This window comes from Vitis vinifera, chromosome 5, assembly GCF_030704535.1.
Source record: "Vitis vinifera cultivar Pinot Noir 40024 chromosome 5, ASM3070453v1".
In the NCBI taxonomy this organism is placed as follows: Eukaryota; Viridiplantae; Streptophyta; class Magnoliopsida; order Vitales; family Vitaceae; genus Vitis; species Vitis vinifera.
Genome location: NC_081809.1, coordinates 24,063,365 through 24,084,050, shown reverse-complemented (window position 1 = coordinate 24,084,050; position 20,686 = coordinate 24,063,365). Strand labels below are relative to the sequence as shown.

At 32.1% G+C, this 20,686-nt stretch overlaps 2 protein-coding genes across 7 annotated transcripts; one reads left to right on the top strand and one right to left on the bottom strand.

Moving 5' to 3' along the window:
• The first annotated feature begins 1,276 nt into the window (after positions 1-1,276).
• Positions 1,277-6,708, top strand: LOC100249265 (protein FAR-RED IMPAIRED RESPONSE 1). 4 transcript variants are annotated; one of them, XM_002266468.3, is made up of 4 exons: positions 1,277-1,398; positions 4,036-4,460; positions 5,517-5,734; positions 6,277-6,708. In XM_002266468.3, exons 2-3 carry the CDS (start codon positions 4,038-4,040, stop codon positions 5,718-5,720), a joined length of 627 nt encoding a protein of 208 aa, XP_002266504.1. In that variant the 5' UTR covers positions 1,277-1,398; positions 4,036-4,037; the 3' UTR covers positions 5,721-5,734; positions 6,277-6,708. The 4 variants fall into 4 exon arrangements, with proteins under 4 accessions (XP_002266504.1, XP_019075726.1, XP_010650579.1 ...); XM_019220181.2 differs by having other exon boundaries at positions 1,284-1,398; positions 4,033-4,460; positions 5,517-5,725; XM_010652277.3 differs by having other exon boundaries at positions 1,284-1,398; positions 4,033-4,460.
• A 215-nt stretch (positions 6,709-6,923) lies between these two features.
• On the bottom strand, positions 6,924-13,577 carry LOC100257588 (protein WHAT'S THIS FACTOR 9, mitochondrial). 3 transcript variants are annotated; one of them, XR_785887.3, is made up of 3 exons: positions 11,582-13,577; positions 8,297-8,443; positions 6,924-7,333 (listed from the first exon to the last, which is right to left on the bottom strand). XR_785887.3 is itself a non-coding variant. In XM_010652276.3 (2 exons), exon 1 carries the CDS (start codon positions 13,468-13,470, stop codon positions 11,623-11,625), a length of 1,848 nt encoding a protein of 615 aa, XP_010650578.1. In that variant the 5' UTR covers positions 13,471-13,577; the 3' UTR covers positions 6,924-7,333; positions 11,582-11,622. The 3 variants fall into 3 exon arrangements, 2 of the variants coding, with proteins under 2 accessions (XP_010650578.1, XP_059593132.1); XM_010652276.3 differs by lacking the exon at positions 8,297-8,443; XM_059737149.1 differs by lacking the exons at positions 6,924-7,333; positions 8,297-8,443 and adding an exon at positions 9,934-10,158.
• Positions 13,578-20,686: the final 7,109 nt, after the last annotated feature.

The following is a 20,686-nucleotide window of genomic DNA, read 5'->3' as shown; positions in this document are numbered from 1 at the left end:
AATAATTTCTAATTTTTTTTAAAGAAATTAAGGTATTAATTTTTTTTAAGACTTCAAATTTAAAAATTTTTAAAAATAGTTTTTAAGTCCTTTCTTGATTTATTTTATTTAAAAAAAGTCCCAAAAAGGGCTGTAAAACTTAATTTTTATTACCTAATTACTTAAATTTATTTTAAGTTAAATTATATTTAAGTTCTTGACTTAAAATTTATTACTTAATTTTTATTTTAAGTGTTAATATTGTTTGATAAAATTAAATTAAAATTTATTTTAAATCATCAAATTGATATATTTATCTTTATAAAATATAATTAAGGCAAAAGAGGTCTGGTTTAAGAATAAGTTAATTGTTTTTACTTATTACGTAAAAATTATTTTTTTTACTTTAAGTGATACCATTAAGTTATTTTATCAAACATATTTAATTTATTTAATAATTTAAAATAAGTTATTAAATCACTTTAAGCTATTAAATTGGTTTATCAAACACCCATAAAGTCGTACATTTTTTTTTTCCTTTTTTTTTTTTAAGAAAATGCATCAAAGAAGGGTTTATTTTTAAAATTTTTGAAAATAATAATAATAATAATTATCAAATATATATATGTAAAATATGTTCCTTTTTATATTAGGCAAAGTTTTTATGTAACCAAATAAGCCATAAGTTTGGTATGATTTAATTATCTTATTTATCATGTTTGTACTTGCAGAGATCTTTTATTTATCATTTTTAGAAAATAATTTTCAAATTTTTTGAAAAATAAAATAAAATCTCAAATTAGATTTTTACTTACTCACACAATATTTCAAAAAATGAAAACCTAAGGCTTGTTGGAGAACAGTTTTTCCTTTTACGGAACAAAAACCCCTTGACAACAAATTTTTTCTTTTCCTTTTTTGTTTTTAAAAATAAAAAACAAAGTGTTTTCAAAACACACCATTTAGTTATTTTTTATTGTTTTTATTTGTTTTGTAAAGATGTTCTAAGAAATAATTACACAAACATATAGAATAATTAAAAATAAAATATTAGATATAAAAATTATTTTTAAAATATTTAAAACAAATTAAAAATATTTTAGGTTTTTAACCAAATTTTTTTCTAATTATTTTGAAAACAGGTCTTAATATGATATAGAGAATTCCAATGTGGCTGTTGTCAATAATTTGAAAAATAATTTTTCTAGTTCTTTTCTAAAAACATGAAAATTCAAGAAGGACAAAAAAAAAAAAAAAAATCATTTTTCATTTTTTTTTATGGTGTATATAAAGAAGGTTGTGACGTTATGAACACAACTATGAAAAGGCTGCTGCTAAAATTTCCGTACAGGGCCAATCTGAAGTTCTAGACATAATCGCCCCAGAAAATTCAAGATTTCTAGGGCTTCAAACCAGTGGGTAAGTCTCCTTCTACTATTGATTTTTTTTCTTAAATTTGTTCTTTCTCTATTCAATTGTCTGCATGGATCAGTGTATTTTATTTTCCTCCCACAATTCAATTTTTCAAACCCTAGGCTTAACCCACTATCTCCAGCTCTTGGTTTTGGTTTTGGATTACTTGTTTAATAACTCAAAAGAATCTGTTTGAATTTGGTGGTGTGAACTTGGGGGAATTGCTTTGCATGTGCGTTTGTTTTGTTTCTTTGATGGAAATGAGAGACCTTTGTTGGAGTTTCTGAGGTTTTGGATCCGTTTGGTTACTGAGAAACTGCAGGGAAAAGTAGAAGTGTCTGTGTTTGAATAGAAGAATCACTATTTCCTGCTCGTGATTTTGGATGGAACTTTCAACAACTCGATAAAATTTTTTGCTTCGATGTTCTGAAATCGGGAGAATCTCTTTGCATGTGTGTTTCTTTTTTTGTTTCACAAGGATGAGAGACCCTGGTTGGACTTTCTGAAGTTTTGGGTCCGCTTGGTTGCTGAGAAAATGCTGGGAAAATTAGAAGGATGAAAAGTTTTCTTAGTCCTGAATGACAGATCGCCATTTCCAGCTGTTGCTTTTGGATGGAAATTTTAACTACTCAACAAAATTGTTTTCATTTGATATATAAGAAAATGCAGGAAAAAGAGTAAAAATTCTCTATCTCTTGATGGAGAAAAAATCACTATTTCCAGATTTGGATTTTTGATGATATTTTTATGCATGTGTGAGTTTCATGGGAATGAGAAACCTCTGTTGGGGTTTTTGAGGTTTTGGGTCCATTTTGTTGTTGAGGAAATGTATGGAAGACTGGAAGTAAAAGAATAAAACTTCTGAGATATATTGATTTTTTTTCCTCATTTCCTGGGGAGCAAAACAACAAAAAGTAGAAAAAGCGTAGGGATATGTTTGATTTTTCTCTGTTTTCTCAGCATCCAAACAAAGGGGCAATCCTGTTGATTTGTGGAGTTAAATCCTTTATGAATCTCTCCCCAAATATACCATGTTTGGCTGTTGGCTTGTGCTGAAATTTATAAGAACTCAAGAATTTTGATGCTGTTAACGTAAGATAATCACTCTCTAGGGTTATTTATTGGAAATGGCTGAATGTAAACTGTTCATTTGACTTTCTGAGGTTTAGAATCCTCTTGGTTGGTTGCTGAGAAGATGTAAAAGAATGGAAGAGTGGAAACTTTGAATCTTGAAGTTCTCATTATTGATTTTTTTTTCCTTTTCTCTGTGGGGACCACAACAACATAAAAAACGTGAAACTAGGAGTTTGGTTTGATTTTCTTCTGTTTTCTAGCAGCCAAATAGAAGCTTAATTCTGTTGATTTATGGGTTAAAAATCCTATGCAATTATTTCCCTCCTACATCCATGATATCAGGTTATTGATTTGGGTGGAATTATTACAAGGGCCACACAAAAATGCTTTAACCATCTTAAGGTGGAGAGAAGTGGCCTCACCCTGAAATTTGCCCCATGATGAGTAGCCTCCACTTCAACCAAAGAAGCAAGATGGACAACTGCTCTAGCGAGATGAATAATTCTCTGAGCCATGAGGATCAGAGAATATCCATTTAATGAATCACCCCTACTACAAAACTAACTACTTTATCTCAATAGATATCTTGGAGGGTAAGAACCTTGGCCTTGATAGGATGACTGAGTCCAACTGACTTGGATAGGCCAGAGCAGCTTCTCCCAAATGACCTTGAAACGGATATCCAATTCAAAATGGAGACAATGAAATCCATAGAGACTGAGGCTCATAAAGATGATGGAAAAACACCTTTCTTCGTCTTTGCTGAATTAGGCATAAAAACTTCATGGTTGTGATCTAATGACAAACTTAACAGACTGAAAGGAAATTCAAGAATTGGAATATAGGTATTGCAGGGAACATAGCCTTCCTTGGTTAAGCTCTTGTTCTCAATATTATTTTAATGTTTCATGATGACCGAATAGCCTGATACAAAATTTAATGTTAATTTCTTACCTTATTTTAATTGGTCTGAAATCTTTGGATGATAATATTTTATATTTTGTATTGATTTTGTTCAACTGCTATTCCAATTTAGTTGCAATCATCTTCTTTTAATTGATACCCACAATATAATTATCCAACTGTTTTGGTACATAAACATAATCATGTTGCCCAGCACACTCCAAAACATTTAATGATTTCAATGGTGAGAAGTTTACTGCCTTCCTACTGTTAGGTGGTTATCCTACTGAAATATTCAATATGGATTATTTTTTATAGGTTTTGCTGCTTTCTTATTTGGTTGTACAAAATTTGATGGTGCGTTGCATAAATCCGACTATTTACTAGGTGGCATGAACACTGCAGTTTAACTGATGACCTTTGGAATTGCAAATTATGAGTTTTATCTTTCATGATTTCATCCTTGTCCCCATTGAATTTATTTGAAAATGAAGCACCATAAAATATTTCATCCTTATCCCCATTGAATTTATTGGAAAATGAAGCACTTTTCTCTTGATATGTAGCATGTTAATAGGTAAATAGTCTGGTTAGAAGGTATGATATTGATTCATAGAATTTTTTTGCATTTGTCTGATGACGCCTAACATTGTTATGTGATAGTAGATATGCAAATTCCAACAGATAATGAAACTGGAAGAATGGAAACTTCTGCTGGAGGGGAGTTAATTTCATTTGAAGGTGATACAGTTCAAGAACCATATGAGGGCATGCTATTTGAATCAGAAGGAGCTGCCAAAGCATTCTATGATGAATATGCCAGAAGGGTGGGATTTGTGACTAGAGTTTTATCATCCCGTAAATCAGAGCGTGATGGGTCAATTATCTCTCGTGGACTGGGATGTAGAGGGGGTTCTGACAATAAAAAAGCAAGGCACCTTCAAACACAGAAGCGAGACAGACGACGAGAAGGCTGCACAGCTATGATTTTGGTGAAGAGAGAGAAGCCTGGGCAGTGGATAGTTAGGAAATTTGTGAGGGACCATAATCATCCTCTGGTGGTTCAGTTGCAAAAGAGTCGTCCAACTCTAGTAAGCTTTCTTCACTTTCCTGTTAGGTATTTGTTGCTTGTAGTGGATCATTGGGGAGTCGTGTTCTTTGCTTTTTTTGCTGTAAAGGATCTGTTAACCTTGTACATTCATTCTGTTAAGGTAATTCTTATTCCATCTCCAATAAAAGAGGTGACCAATTAACTGACTGCCAATTGCAAAAACAAAAATCATTTGCATAAAAATTGAACACAATAAGAAGTCTTTCCAATAAACAGAAAGCAAAATGTCATAAGTTTAAAGAAAAAAGAATAGTTGAAACTGCACAAATCCAATCCTTCATTGGGCATGAGGAAACCCCACAACCATAGATTCACACAATCACTTGCATGCTAAAGGTGTTGGGTAAATATCTAGTCATTTTTTGACAGCCTAGGGGAGTCAAAACAAGGACATCAGGGTATAAGAATTTATTAATTTTTTTTGATAGGTAACATCAGGGTATAAGATCCAATAACCGTTGCGAATTTTTATGGATAATTAACTAGTAATGGTTAAAAAATGAAGATCAGGTTCAGCAGATACATTCAGTAAGTCAAACCTCCATGTACAGGACCCATATTTACAGCATGCTCCATGGAGTAATGGAACATGGATTGCTGTGGTACATAAGAATTGGGATTCCATGGGTAAAAATCTACTTACTGTGTATTATTCCAGGGTGCTGAAGGCATCCCCATTTAGATGGTTACCTGAAGCAAAGAAGTTTAGAATGTTGGGGATATAATGAGGAATGTCTAAAATGCTTTATTTTCATTTTTTTCTCCAGCTATAATTATCTTGTTTATCATAATGTACTAATATATGATAGAATAAGCTACAATCTAATGTATTATATGTGGGTTCTTCTAGTTAATTATGATTTCTGTTTAGATTTAATGAATGGTATCAATTGAATCATGGAGACGTGCTCTTGCATGGATGCCTTGTTAAATTCACAGTATATGGGCATTGTTTTTTTTTCATTTATGCATACCTAACTTTCATTCACATCAGTTCTGTTTCAAATAGTTTTTATTTCTTCATCTATGTCTGTAGGATGAGAAGGATAAGAAAATCCAGGAACTTACTGCTGAACTGCGGGTTAAGAAACGGTTAACATCAGCATACAGAGAACAGCTTCTAATGTTTGTTAAAGACGTCGAAAACCATAATGAACATTTATCAAAGAAAGTTGAGGTTGTTGTTGACAATTTGAAAGACCTTGAAGCTAAAAGGCAGGAGCTTTTACAGCATAGATAGAACCAGTAAGTAGGGTAAGCAAGCCTTTTCTTCTTCAGATTGATCAGTCATTCATGTTTTGTTTATGTTTGATTTCAGCTCTCTAGCCTTTATTTTGGTTTATGAGATCTTTTTATTTCCATGGAGTTTCCCAGTAGAAAATTAGGATGTGTTTGGACATCCCATGTAAATGGAGTTGCTCCATTGTTTTTGACATTGAGTTTGAATATACGAATTCAAGATTGAAATAGGGCCATTAACTAAAACTGACGCCATCACCAAAACTATTAGTATGGAATCTCTATAACTTTGTATTCTAATGTAACACATGTATTGAGAAACCGTCTAGCCTAGCCTATCTTCTTTATATTCACACATAGCACATGTAGTTAGAAAAACCCAAAACCATCCACCTTGACAAAAGCATCAGAATCACACAAGTAGAAGTTATACTAGTATTATGTTTATCCATTTTGGTAAAGCCTTCAAAACCAGTGCTCACTGAGCCTGAGTGAGTACTGCTGTTAGATTTGCAAATATGCTGATCATGAGTTCAAAATTTTTCATTCTTATGCAGAGCATGAAGCACTGACACATAACTAGATAGCTAGTTGTATTTATGTTGGAAGTAATGCTTCAACAAGCTACTGCAGGTGGAGGCTGAGGTTTTTGTGATATCAGATCACAACATCTTCAAATTGGCTTCAAATTGGCTTCAAATTGATTTCAATGGGCGTATCAAAGATGATCCGAGTTTGGGGTATTGAAATTAACTACAAGTTTGCTAAGCCTTGATGTAGTTTTATGAATCATGTCACAGGCCATTACTATTACGTAAAGCTTATATATCAAACCCAGCCTTTTACCCTTTTTAGGATTGATGGTCCCGTTTATTTATTATGCAGCAGCTTCCCTGCTACTTACAGATATTGTTAATCAATCTGAACAAACTCAAATGTTGTAACTCCTAGTTTGATATGGAAAGAAATTGCAATATGTTACAATGGAACTCTGCTTTTAATTTTGCTGGCTCGTGTAAAACCGGCCAATTAACATATAGTAAAGGTTGTATTCAAACTGAATGCTTCCTTGCTGATCTGCTTGGTTTCATTGAAATTCATTTTCTATGGTGTTGAAAACTTTTAATAACTTAAAATCCATTCCTTTGTTCACTCTTCAAACACAGACACTACTCATAATATTCATGAAATAAGAAATGGGTTAGAAGGAAGACTTCCAGCTGAGCTACCTGTTTATGATATCCCCAGGCAAAATTACAAAATAGAGGTCCAACAAGTTTAGTATTGTGAATTATATCATGAAGTAATGGAGGGAGAGTATGAGATCAGAGGGACCTGAGTACTGTGTTGCCGTGGTGGATAGACAAACTATCCCAAGGTTCTCAAAGTCCTCCCCACCACAACAACAGAAGCTGTGTCTCTTGATATTGAAGCTGCGGGATGCCTTTCACAGAGAATTGCAGCAGCACATCATCCACAAGATGGAGAACCAGAAAGACAAATGAAGTCTGTTTCCCGGCCGGCAACAGTGGCAGTGCACATGAGGGTATCAGGTCACCATGGTGTGGCATCACTAAACTGAAAAAATGAGACTTTGCAGAACCGCCTGCCAACCTGCAGAATCAAGCAATTTTTCAAAGTTGCATAAATAGAGCAGGAACAAAAAATGAACTACCATGTCAGCCGATGTGATAAAGTTTGCTCAGATTACATGAACTGTAAAATTAGTAAATTTTTCACATTTTTTGGTGTCCTATATTGAGATGCCTGCACCTGCATTTCCCCATAACTCTCTTTCTCATAAGAACAAGAATTTTCCTTGAAAGAAAAGAAGAATCTTAACCAGGAGATGGATGAGGAATCCTTCGGCTAAGAAGCAGACAAAAGATATTACTAAATGCCACCAGAAACAACACCCAGAAGGCACAATAAGCCAGTAGAGTTTCCGCATTTAAGATTAGTAGCTAGCATACAACATCCATCTCAGTACATGCAGCCAGGAACCACTCCGGGATTCCAAACCGAAAATCATTGTTCTTGTGGTTACTTGTAGCCCCTTCAACTTGGATTATAAGCAAGCATACCAGTATAATCTTTCAAGATGCTCTGACCAAGTGAATTTCAGCACTCTGCAACAGATCCTAAATCATGCTCCTAGTCTAAACCCTTATCTCTGCCAACTCATATCACCCATATCCGCTCTACTTTTTACTGGAAGACTTTCAGCTTTTACACAGGTTCTCTTGGTCTATTGGCTGTTTCAAGACAAACCATCCACTTGCAGAAATACTTTTATAGAATTTGTAGACTTGAGGGGTGCAGTATTTTCATATTATTCTTCATGCCAGAGGAGTGTTCATCCTATATCTAGAATGGCGCTGTGTTCCTCATGAAAATATATGTTGGACTTGGACTTTGAGGGGCAGTTTTTGCTTTTTGTTTCTTTTCCCCCCTGTTATTTTATCTTTTAGTTATAGGAAATGGAATTTTATTAAGGAGAGAAGGAAAATACTAGGATCCTTCACAGAAATGAAGGAAAGGAAGGAAAGGAAGGAAAGGAACAAAAGAAACACGTACATGGTCACTCAATCTGTTGGCTCCCTTTGAGCGACCACAGTGGCAGAAGGCTGACCAGGGTAGAACAGGATGTGATGAACCTTGTGATGGCCAATCTCCCCAATCACATAGTTGGGATTTAAGAGTGGGCAAAGGTTTTGTTTTTATCTGCAAAAAATGAGAAGAGAAAAAACCTCATTATGATATAACCATGGTTACAAGTATGGAAGGATCCAAATGATAGGGATTACCCTTCAATCAATACATTAATAAATTGATTGAAAATGTCACAATCTCCAGAGTTTTGGCTAAAATATGTTGTCTTCTGAACTTCTCGAATGGGATCATGAGGACAACAAAATTGGGTTGGAGTGGACAACAAAATCCAAGTTATCAATGTGAGGCTTGTGACAGCGGCTTTGTGAAGATATTGGCAAGTTCAGAATTTGAGCAAACAATTTTGTAATAAGATCACTAAGTGCAACTTTTTCCCGCACAAAATAGTAATCAAGCTCAACATGTTTAGCTGACCAGGAAAAACTGGATTAATGATAATACATAAAGCACTAAGATTATCACAACGGAGAAGATTTTTTTGCAATGGAATGAATACCAATATTACAAAGAAGTGACAGTAGCTATGTCAGTTCAGCTGCAACACAAGCTACAGATTGATATTCAGCCTCAGCTTGATTGAGGCACAGTGGGTTGTCTCTTAGTTACTACCAAGAAAAATGCAAAAACCAGAGGTAGAACATCGAGTTAGAGGACATCCGACTCAATCACCATCTAAAAATGTATATAAATCCAAACTTTTTTATCTAAGAATTTGTATTTCATAATCTAACATGCAACCAACATCACAAGCACTCCTCTTGACCACTTGATAATGGCCAATGGTAGGAGCATATGTAAATTGACACATGGATTTTACTGCATACCTGAAATCAAGTCAAGTGAAAGTAAGATATTGAAGAGCCCCAACAATGTTTCTATAATGAGTGGGATCAGGAAAAGGATCTGTGCTTGAGGTAGAAAATTGAGCTTCAAAGCCATTGGTCTAGATGAAGGCTTACATCCTAACATTAGGGCACAAGATGGAATGTCTCACGCATATTTAGATGGAATCAGAAGAATGGAATTCAATTCCAAGAGGATAATGCTGTTTCTCGTGATATTTAATGGCAAGTTTGCAGCTTAGATCATTAACAAGCCATAAAAATTGGTCCCAATAAGAATCATGTCATCAACATATAGACTAGGAGCAAATGATACCACATGTCAATTGACCAACTACTACAAGGAATCCAAGTTTAAGAAGAAAGATGTGCAAGCTAGTGAACCACACATGTGATGCTTGCTTCAGATCATAAAGTGCATGATTCAAGCAACAAACATGTGTGGGTAAATTTGGATTCTGAAAACCAGAAGGTTGTTCCATGTACATGCAGCTTGAGAGATATCCAAGTAGAAATGCATTTTTTTTTCCAATAGGTAAACAGAATCATTTTGTAAAAAGAAAAGCCAAAAAAAATCGTTCCAAGGTACGCTGGATGTATAAAAAGAAACACCTTAAGGCAACACAAAAAACAAAGAGGGACACCAACAACAACCCCCTTAACCCGACCCCAACTACTCCACAAAGTCTACAAAAGCAATGACCAAGCAACAACCCCCTTAACAATGATGCCACCATAAACAGAAGTTAACAATACAAGATGGGCAATGACCAAGTCATGAACCATAAATTCCAAGTGAAACTTGCATGGAAAACATTAGCTTGGAAAATCCCAGTTAAACCAAGATCAACAATTTAATCCTACCAAACCACACAGCAAAGGAGAAATGCAGCTTTGAGTGACACTAAAAAGCGATCCTTCCACCTAAGGACAAAACACACACACACCAAACATCAGTCAAATCTACACATAGAAGGGGATGCAAACATGAAGCTGTATTGCATAACACTAGAATAATTCTAGTATCAATTTCTATACCTAAACCCATGGTTAAAATGGGTTTTTAGGGTTGTTCTCAAGGTAAGCAACCTTGAAATTCTTCAATACTTAAAAAATTAAGCAAAATTTTTTGACCACGCATATGCTTCACAAGCCAAGACTTAAGAAGGAGAGTTTTTCCTTTTTTTTAAATCAAAAGGCGAGACATACATTTTATATCTAAATTAAATAAATTCAAGTTCTAGAACCCCTTCTTGAAAGCTATTTTGCAAAAGCAATTCATTTCTAATTTAATATGAACGAGCTTTCAGACTTCAAGCCTATTCCATAGTTTTAAAAGGAGCAAGGCACACTTAAGGCGCAAAAGTCTTCTAAAGCTTAAACGCAAAGCACAATACAACACACACACTTGAATGAAGTGAGATGCAACCTAGGATGCATGTCAATCTTAACTAATAGCTAACATTCGTGGTTTAAAATAATTTAATATTTTTTTTTTTTAAATATCCTTCAAAATAGGCCTTAGTAATTTTAAATTTTATTTTAACTAACATTTTTTGATATTTTCATAGATTCAATGGTTGGTAAGTTTTTTTTTTTTTTTTTTGATAGGTAAAATCATGATAGTATAAATAAAAAGAAAATGGCACTCAAAGGACCACCCAAAGAATACAGGAAGTATGCAGTAGACACATAAAGGCAGAACCAAAAGAAAAGAGGGGCTGCAAAAAACCTCACTTGCCCTTACCTATAGTCCATACAATCAAAAAAGTTGATTAAAGGTAAAGGTCCATCATCTATAAACAACTTGGCCCATGACCACAAACTACAAACAAAAATGTTTTTAAGCCTTTGAATTGACAACTACAAAAACATGTGACTTTGTGTGTAATTTGACAATTTTGATTTTTTTAATTTTTTTTTTTAATGTTTCATTAAAATAATTTAATTTTGTATATCATATGTGAAAAAAAAAAATCATAAAGTTTTTGATTGCTTGATTATACATTAATAATGAGCTTATTATAAAAATATTGCAAAATATAAAATTTTTCAAAGAAAATGATAGTTAGCTATATTAAGTAAATGCATTGTTCATTATTATTTAAAAAAAAATTAATTTATTATCTATTTTAATATTTTATTATTTTGTTACTACACAACCATGCCTCTTCTGAGATAATTCCCTGGCTCTGCCACTGATGTAAACCTAAATACACTACCGCAACTCAATCACAACATTACAGCATTTTAAGCACATGAATGTCAAATGCATTGCACCTAAGAGATGGTCATTCTGAAAAAATCATAACAACTAACAAGGGGAGACTTGGACTTAGAAGCATACCTATTCCACATGGTCTGCAGCAAATAAACTGAATCTAATCTTTACTGAAAAGAAGCCCTCTTGTCTGTCAATGACCTCCCCCTGCTTCTTGGGAAATTTGACTTCTCTGATGATCGTCCACGGACTTTATTGCCATTATACATTTCTGCTCTTTTACCAGAACGAAGTCCCTCTCTTGTACCAGGGTATCTTTGTCCCTCTCTTGCACCAGGGTATCTTTGTCCCTCTCTTGCACCAGGGTATCTTTGTCCCTCTCTTGTACCAGGGTATCTTTGTCCCTCTCTTGCACCAGGGTATCTTTGTCCCTCTCTTGTACCAGGGTATCTTTGACCCTCTCTTGCACCAGGGTGTCTTTGTCCCTCTCTTGCACCAGGGTATCTTTGTCCCTCTCTTGCACCAGGGTACCTTTGTGCCTCTCTTGCACCAGGGTATCTTTGTCCCTCTCTTGCACCAGGGTATCCTTGTCCCTCTCTTCCACCAGGTAATCTTCCTCCTGACCTTTCTTGGACAGGATTTCTTAAAGGTCCTCTAGCATCAAAATTCACTTTTCTAGTTGTTCTTCTATTGGATGCAACATTCTGGTGCGCATCTCTGTGAGTCTCAATTTCATCATCCTCATCCTCATCCTCATAGTCGTCATCACTAGCCTCCTCAACATCACTGTGTAGCTCACCTTCATATTCTTCCCCACTTTCAGCATCCTCCACTTGTTCACTTTTTTCTCCACTGGCATCACTAGCATTTTTCTGTTCTTTTTTAGGACTAGTTCCTGGAGCATTAATCGGCTTGTTATCTTCCTTTGCAGTGTTCATAAGATGAATATACTGATACCTCATCTCCATCAGTGGATGCTTCTCAATCAACAAGTCCCTCTTATATGCCTCCTTCAACAACACAGTATGCATCCCAGTCTTAGTCGATAAATAAAATATACCCGGGTGATTAACCAAGGCCCTCTTGAACCTCGACCGAAGACCCATATACTCCCCAAGACACAATATATTCTCTTTATCTGTCTTCCTAGGAACAAAAAGGTGAAGAAGCTCATGCAATAACCCAACAGCCCACTTATCTGATTCATCACTTTTGGGAGGAAGATGTGAGGCATTTTCATATGGAGAAATATAGACCAGTTTCTGCCATTCATCAACCCACTTCTTCATCTTCTTATCCATCTCAAAACCTCTGGAAAAATGCAAAGGGAAAGCAATAGCCATTCCCTTCTCAAAACCCCCCTGGCCAGCCATGGCTTTCTTTTCCATCACAGAAATTGCCAATTCATTACTCCAACACACCAATTCCAAAACCCGCATCCCCCGTGAACCCGAAAAATGATCCTCCGCACTAGTGACTTGAAAATAGTCCGGAAACTCCGGAACCAACGTTTCCACATAATCTTGAGGAAGACCCAGATCCCATTTCAATCGATCAACAATAGTCAATGGAATTTTATTGATTCTTGAAAGCATCAAGAGCTTCAAAAGCCGGTCCGCGGCTTGTTTTCGATAATTTTCAGTTTGGAAGATGGATAACTCCTCGCCATCGAGGCTGAGAACTTCCGGTGTGAGGCGGACATGTGGGTGTATCTTAATCCCTCCCGGAAGGAATTCCTCAAAAATGGAGGGAAACCTGCGGATGAAATCGATGGGCCGGGTCCAGAGGCCGAGCGCTTCTTTGTTTTGAGAAATGAGGGAGATGGGCACAGACTTGGAGGGTTCAGATTTGATGAGGTTCTTGATATTGAGCATGGGCTTGAGGCTCCTCTCTTTCTCCACCGCGTGCTCGAGACCCCGGTCTTGAACCCGTTTGATGGTGGCGTCACCGAAGCTCCGGCGGCTTTGGCGGTGGTAGTGGTGGGGTTTTAGCGGAGATCGGAGGAGGAACTTCATGGGGGCTTCTGAGCTCGCACTGTGCTTTCACTTTTCAGAGATGAGAGGAGAGCCCCATAAGAGTCATGACTCCTCAGGGTTTAGTGATTTTTGAGGGTTTAAGCGAAGGTGGGTCAGTGGGTGTCAAGGAAATATTTATAAAAGCATGTATTTAAAATTTGAAAGAATTTTCTATTATTTATTTCACTAAAATCTTTAAAAATTAATAATAAAAAGTTTAATAACAATATGTTTGTCAACTTTTTCTTTCCCAAAATACCCTTAATCAACTAAGAAAATCTACTCACAAACTCATTAATCAAATATAATCTACCACATCACGACATGACATATGATTTATATATATATTTTATGGATATGATATTATAAGATAATATATTCAATATTTTTAATGTTTAAAATGAAAATTATATTATATTCTAATTTTTTTTAAATGAAATTTTTATTATATTTAATAATATTCATGATTAAAATATTTAAACTTTATGAATAAATTTTTTATATTATATTATTCAATATATAAAAATTATTTATATAACAAATATTAATATTATTCTATTTTATAAATATTTTTTAGTTTTTTTTAATCATAAATTTAATTTATAATAAAAAAATTATTTTGCAAAATAAGTATATAAAAAAAATAAAAAATTGGTAAAAAAAAATAAATTTATAATATATAGGATATACATGTTACATAGTATAAGATTAACATATTTCATATGAAAGAGATAAAAAAAAAAAGTATGAATAATATATTTCATATCAAGGATAACTTATATCTCGTCATTAATCAAATATGGGATATGATATGATATTTCATTTATTATCTTTATTCTATATCCGACTAATCAAACATGGCCTATATAGTAATTGGTTCAAGTGCATGGCATATATACGCTTACTAGTCTCATTAAAAGTTTAAAGTTTTATATCTTACACCGATTAATTAAAAAGATAAAAAGAAAAGTGAAAGCATGAGGTAGATTATTTTTAATGGGCCAAACCTCACATGGGCTAGCCCAAACGATGCAACCCAAAATTAGTGGACTGGCCTTGGGTTGGGCCCACTTGAGATACCTTCATAAAATATGTAGATTAAGTGGGCCAGTCCAACCCAAATTCAATTAAAGTGATCTGGTGTTAGGAGTGGAATTTTACTATGTGGGCTGAATTTGGGCTTGGGCTTGGGCTGTGCTAATATCCAATGAATGTTGAATGGTCTGCAACAACACTAATCTAGGCTCAGCCCAATTTGCATGAAGTTTCAACTCTTTTTTCTTTTCCATTTTTTTTTTTTGGTTCCTTAAAAATTTACCATGCTAACAAGATTGAAGGGCATTTTCATATTAGGACATGGTGGAAATTTAGGGCAAACACTTACCCATGTGATGGATTCCAAAGCTTCTACGATACGTACTAATGTGAATGTCCATCTATGATAGGTTGAAAGAAAGGTTTTCTATCTTCTGATTGAAAAAGTCGTAGAATAAGATAGATTGAGTGATCATCTTTTTTTATACTAAAGTGCATGACAATCAATCGTGACTTATATAGATGAGAGGTCACTTTCTTAGTTTCGACTATTAAAAGCCCGTTTGAGAATAATTATGATTAAAGCATTTTTAATCTATAATGCTTTTGCATAATTAATTTAAAAGTCCTAATTTATGATTGAAGTATTAGTATCTTTGTTATATTATATTACTTCATTGATATGGTATGAAAAATAGTTCAGTATAAAAATAAATAAAATAATAAATTATTTCCTTAAAAAGGAAATTTTGAAATTCATTTATGTAATAGTTAAAAAAATTTCCTTAATATTTTGTAAATTAAAAAATGATTTTATTTATCTTTAAATTTTAAATTGATAAAATATGAATGGACAATCCCGCTTTGAAAGCTCAACCTCGAGAAAACGATAACTTCGTTATCAATAGAAAGCGGAATCTTATATTAATGATAACTTATATCCCGTCGATCAAAATAGAATATGATATAATATTTTATTTATTACTTTATCCTATTATATATTCGGCTAACCAAACATGACGTGTATATTGATTGGTTCAAGTGCATGGCATATACACGCTTACTAGTCTCATTAAAAGTTTAAAGTTTTATTTCTTACACCGATTAATTAAAAAGATAAAAAGAAAAGTGAAAGCATGAGGTAGATTATTTTTAGTGGGCCAAACCTCACATGGGCTAGCCCAAGCGATGCAACCCAAAATTAGTGGACTGATTGAGTGGGCCAGTCCAACCCAAATTCGATTAAAGTTATCTGGTGTTAGGAGTTGAATTTTACTATGTGGGCTGAACTTGGGCTTGGGCTTGGGCTGTGCTAATATCCAATGAATGTTGAATGGTCTGTAATAACACTAATCTAGGCTCAGCCCAATTTGCATGAAGTTTCAACTTTTTTTTCTTTTCCATTTTTTTTTTTTTGGTTCCTTAAAAATTTACCATGCTAACAAGATTGAATGGCTACATTTTCATATTAGGACATGGTGGAAATTTAGGGCAAACACTTACCCATGTGATGGATTCCAAAGCTTCTACAATGCATACTAATGTGAATGTCCATTTATGGTAGGTTGAAAGAAATGTTTTCTATCTTCTGATTGAAAAGATCGTAGAATAAGATAAATTGAGTGATCATCTTTTTTTATACTAAAGTGCATGACAATCAATCGTGACTTATATAGATGAGAGGTCACTTTCTTAGTTTCGACTATTAAAAGCCCGTTTGAGAATAATTATGATTAAAGCATTTTTAATCTATAATGCTTTTGCGTAATTAATTTAAAAGTCCTAATTTATTATTGAAGTATTAGTATCTTTGTTATATTATATTACTTCATTGATATGGTATGAAAAATAGTTCAGTATAAAAATAAATAAAATAATAAATTATTTCCTTAAAAAGGAAATTTTAAAATTCATTTATGTAATAGTTAAAATTTTTCCTTAATATTTTGTAAATTAAAAAATGATTTTATTTATCTTTAAATTTTAAATTGATAAAATATGAATGGACAATCCCGCTTTGAAAGCTCAACCTCGAGAAAACGATAACTTCGTTATCAATAGAAAGCGGGATCTCAACCAATTTGGAATCTGATCACCTCGACGATCCAAGTACTTGAACTTGACTCTCGCTTAAACAAGAAAAAAAATATTAAATACCAATTACTTTTTTTTTTTTTTTAATGACTCAAAACTTTTTTTTTGTATTCAATAATAAATAATAATAATAATAAAAGCTGTCAAGCTGTTGACATCTCTCCCATAATGTTATTCATACCTAACCATACAAACGAAAATAAAGGAAACTAAAAGAGTTTAAAGATCTAGGGTTTCAAACATGTGACCCACCACCACCACCATTTATTCACAATTGAGAAAAATAAATAAATAAATAAACTAAAATAAAACAAAAAAAAAAGAGGGAGACAGTTGTGTTTCCTAAATGTATGGCCAGTTGTAAATATAATACCAAACACTACCCTAAAACTTGTCCCTTCATTATGGGGCACCAACTTGCTTAGTCAACCTTACACTATCATTCATATGTACCCTAATTTTTATTTTTTTATTTTTTTATTTTTTTATTTAAAAAAAATTATTCTATCCTACCTTCAATAGAAAAAGGAAAAATGGCACCATTATCTAAATTCAAGTTGGCCTAGATGGAAGGAAAATTTGGTCCCTATGTGTTGTAGTCAATGAAGAATCTAACCCCATGTGGGTATGTGAGTGTGTCCTCTGAAAAGTGATCCCTCTTTTTGCCCATAAGTCATGGGAATATAATATAGAGTTTTTTTTTATTTATTAAAACGTCATTAAAAACCCAAATTTAAAATTTAATCCAAAATGCCTTTATTATATTCTTATAAAAATAATTTTCTTTTAAACTCCTATATGTAAATACTTGAAACGGTAACAGACATTTATGTTAAAAATGAGTTATTTTTTAAATAAAAATACGGGAAGAGTTAGATTTAGAGGGATCATGTCATCCCTTTTAATCAATTAATTTTATAATTTATTTAGATTTTGTTTGAATGTTGGAAAATTTGAGGAAAAAAAATAGGAGGGAAAGAAAATAAAAAGAAAAAGTAGAAAGAAGGAAATAAAATATAATTTTAGTATTTTTATATATTATTTCAAACTCATTTCATATATTCTTCTATTTTTTTAACATTTTTTTTCTTTTTTTATAAAGAGTAAATAATTTTAAAATATATAAAATTTTAACTGATTTAATTATATTTGATTTTTTTTCATAGAAAAACTAAATATGAGAAAATTATTTTTTACTTCCTTCCATTGCTAAATGCAAAAGCCATATCTTTAATAGTTTAATTTCAAAAATTTAGGTTGTGGGACAAATGCAAGTATGTAATTTGATATTTGATTTTAAAAAATATATTAAGTCTAAATTATTTTAAAAATGAAACAAAATAAAAATAAAAATAAAAAATCTATAAATGAGTATTGTTGAAGGATGTAGAATTCATGAAGTGATACTAATGGGGCATAAATCTTGAGTGGTGGAATCAAAGAGATCATTATTTTGTGGACAAGATAATATCAAGTTGATGAGCACCAATCCAAGAGCCCTCTATTGGTTTCCAATGTGGACTCCCCTTAGATTGAATAGGACTATTTTTTTTTTCAAAAAAAAAAAAAGTCTTTATGTTTTAAACTATTTTTAAAACTATAAATATGTTTATTAAAGTAATTCTTTGCTCCATCTAACCCCACTTAAGAAATCCCTTTAAAATTTGAAAAATATCATTTGAAGATTAAATATAACTTTTAAGATGTTCAAATATAACATCTACTCGTGGGTTAGATATTTTCTTATATAATTTATCGATATTTTTTGAAAATATATTTGACAATCAGAAAACAAAAATAGTCTTTTATTTTTTAAAAAATAAATAAGATATTTTTAAGAGAATATATTTGACTTGTTTTTAATTATTTTCATTTATTTTAATATATATATAAAATATTTAAGAATATCAGGGGAAGACGTCTGTTAATAAATTCTAAAATCCATTTTTTCGTCCAACAACGACAACCGTTTTTTATATTGGTACTACAATGACCCTTTGGTTGGGTATTGGAGCAACATTACCTATCGATAAATCCCTAACTTTAGGTTTTTTTTTTTAAATTAAAATTGATTCGATTGTGAAATAAAATATCCCCATATGTGTATCTAGGGAATAATAACATATTTTCATTTTATAAATTTTAGATTTGTTTCCAAAAATTAGTTTTTTAGAATTGCTTTTTAAAACATTTTCAAACAAAACCTTGATATTTTTCTCAAAGATAATGAAAGAAACAAACTATATTTTTAATTAAAAAAATTAAAAATATTTAAATTATTCTTAGATTTAATAAAAGTAATTTTAAAATATAGTTTTTAAGCATAAAACAATCTAAATTATTTATAATTCCACTTCTTCTATTACTAAACACATAAGTTAAAAGCTATGTAGACCCATATGTTAAAATAAATCATCTACCTTTTTTTAAAAAAAAAAAAAAAGGAAGGAAAAATCAATTCAAAAAGGGTGGTATGTGACAGTTGTAACGTATGAATATAAATCAAAAATCATAAAAGAGAAAAAGAGTAAAGCATCTCAAGTAGCCAAGTAGGGTATTAGAGTTGGCCTTTCAACGACTTTTAGAGGCTTTTTCTAACGCTTTGGTGGGGCAGAAACCCTAAATTTGAATGCCTGAAATCATTGTTGAAGTTCAGTACTGGAAATGAGCTGTCTAGGGTTTGGTTGCCCAAAATATTCATGTCATGGTGACTTTTGAAAAAGTTCAAGAAAATTTATCACCCACTTTTGGAAGGTATTTTAAAAAATATTTATTGAAATTAATAGAAAATTTTTAAAACTAATTTTGATGAGTTTATTTGAAAACTTAAAATGTTTTTATATATGATATTTTATTTATTATTATTTTTTATATTTATATAATTATTTTTAAAATAGTTTTTAAAAATAAGTGAAGATAATATTGTAAAATATTTTATTTTTTATTTTAAAAATAAAAAATTGTTTTTCATTTTTAAATTGTCAAGCATGTTTCTTGTTTATTTATTCTAAAGAATTAAAAAAAACTATTTTAAAAAATAGTTACTAATGGTTTGTTTGGTAATTGTTTTTAAAAATAGTTTTTGAGAACAATTTTTGAAAATTGTTCTCTAATTTTTGTAGAATAGATGTTTGTTTGGAAACCTAAAATGTTTTTAATCCATTTTTTAATATTTTTAAATATGTTTTTAAAATAATTTTTATATCTAGCATTTTATTTTTAATCATTTTGCATATTCGAGTATAATTATATCTTGAAATAGTCCTTAGAAAACAAATAAAAAATAATAATAATAATTAAAGTATATTATTTATTTTCTATTTTTAAGAATAAAAAATACAAAACAGTTTTTTATTGTTAAAACCGTTCTAAAAAATAGTTCTCAATAAAATTTAAATGATTATAGTTTTGCTTAAAACAATGAGGATATTTAATAAAATTTTAAAAATCATATTTTAAAATTTAAAGAATTAATTAATCAATGCCTCATAATACAACTTAACATTTTTTATAAAAGTATTGTCCATAAATACATCATAGACTAACAACATTTTTATAAAAGCATATCATTAAATTTCATGTTTTATGAGAATATTTACGAAATTTTTTATAATACCAATATTATCCCTATGAAGACACTTTCAACTTCAACTTTCGAGAAGTAAAATATCCTCATTTTGGTATAAATTATAGCCCAATCTCATTGACATTGAAGCTTTACCAAGTCTAAAGGTATGTCTAAAATAGTAAAAGAGGCGACTCTTCATATTAAATCCCCCAACGGGCATCATCAACAAGAGATTAATTCAAAGCCGGCCAAGGTCACCGCCCCACAAATCCTGCCGTTGAGAAAAGAGCAATCCAACGGTCACCATCATCCGCCGGCCCTCTTCCTAACTTTTGGCGCGTTTCCCACTCCCCAACGTCTCTCTCCTGCTTTAATCATAAGATCCGTTATCAACGGTCGTATTTCTCTCTCCCCACTTTTAAAAATTCGTTACAGCACACGCAGGTACATAATTTCAACCGGCCCCACAACCCAACAAAAATAATAACAACGCGTTTCGGCCAAAGACAACAACCCACT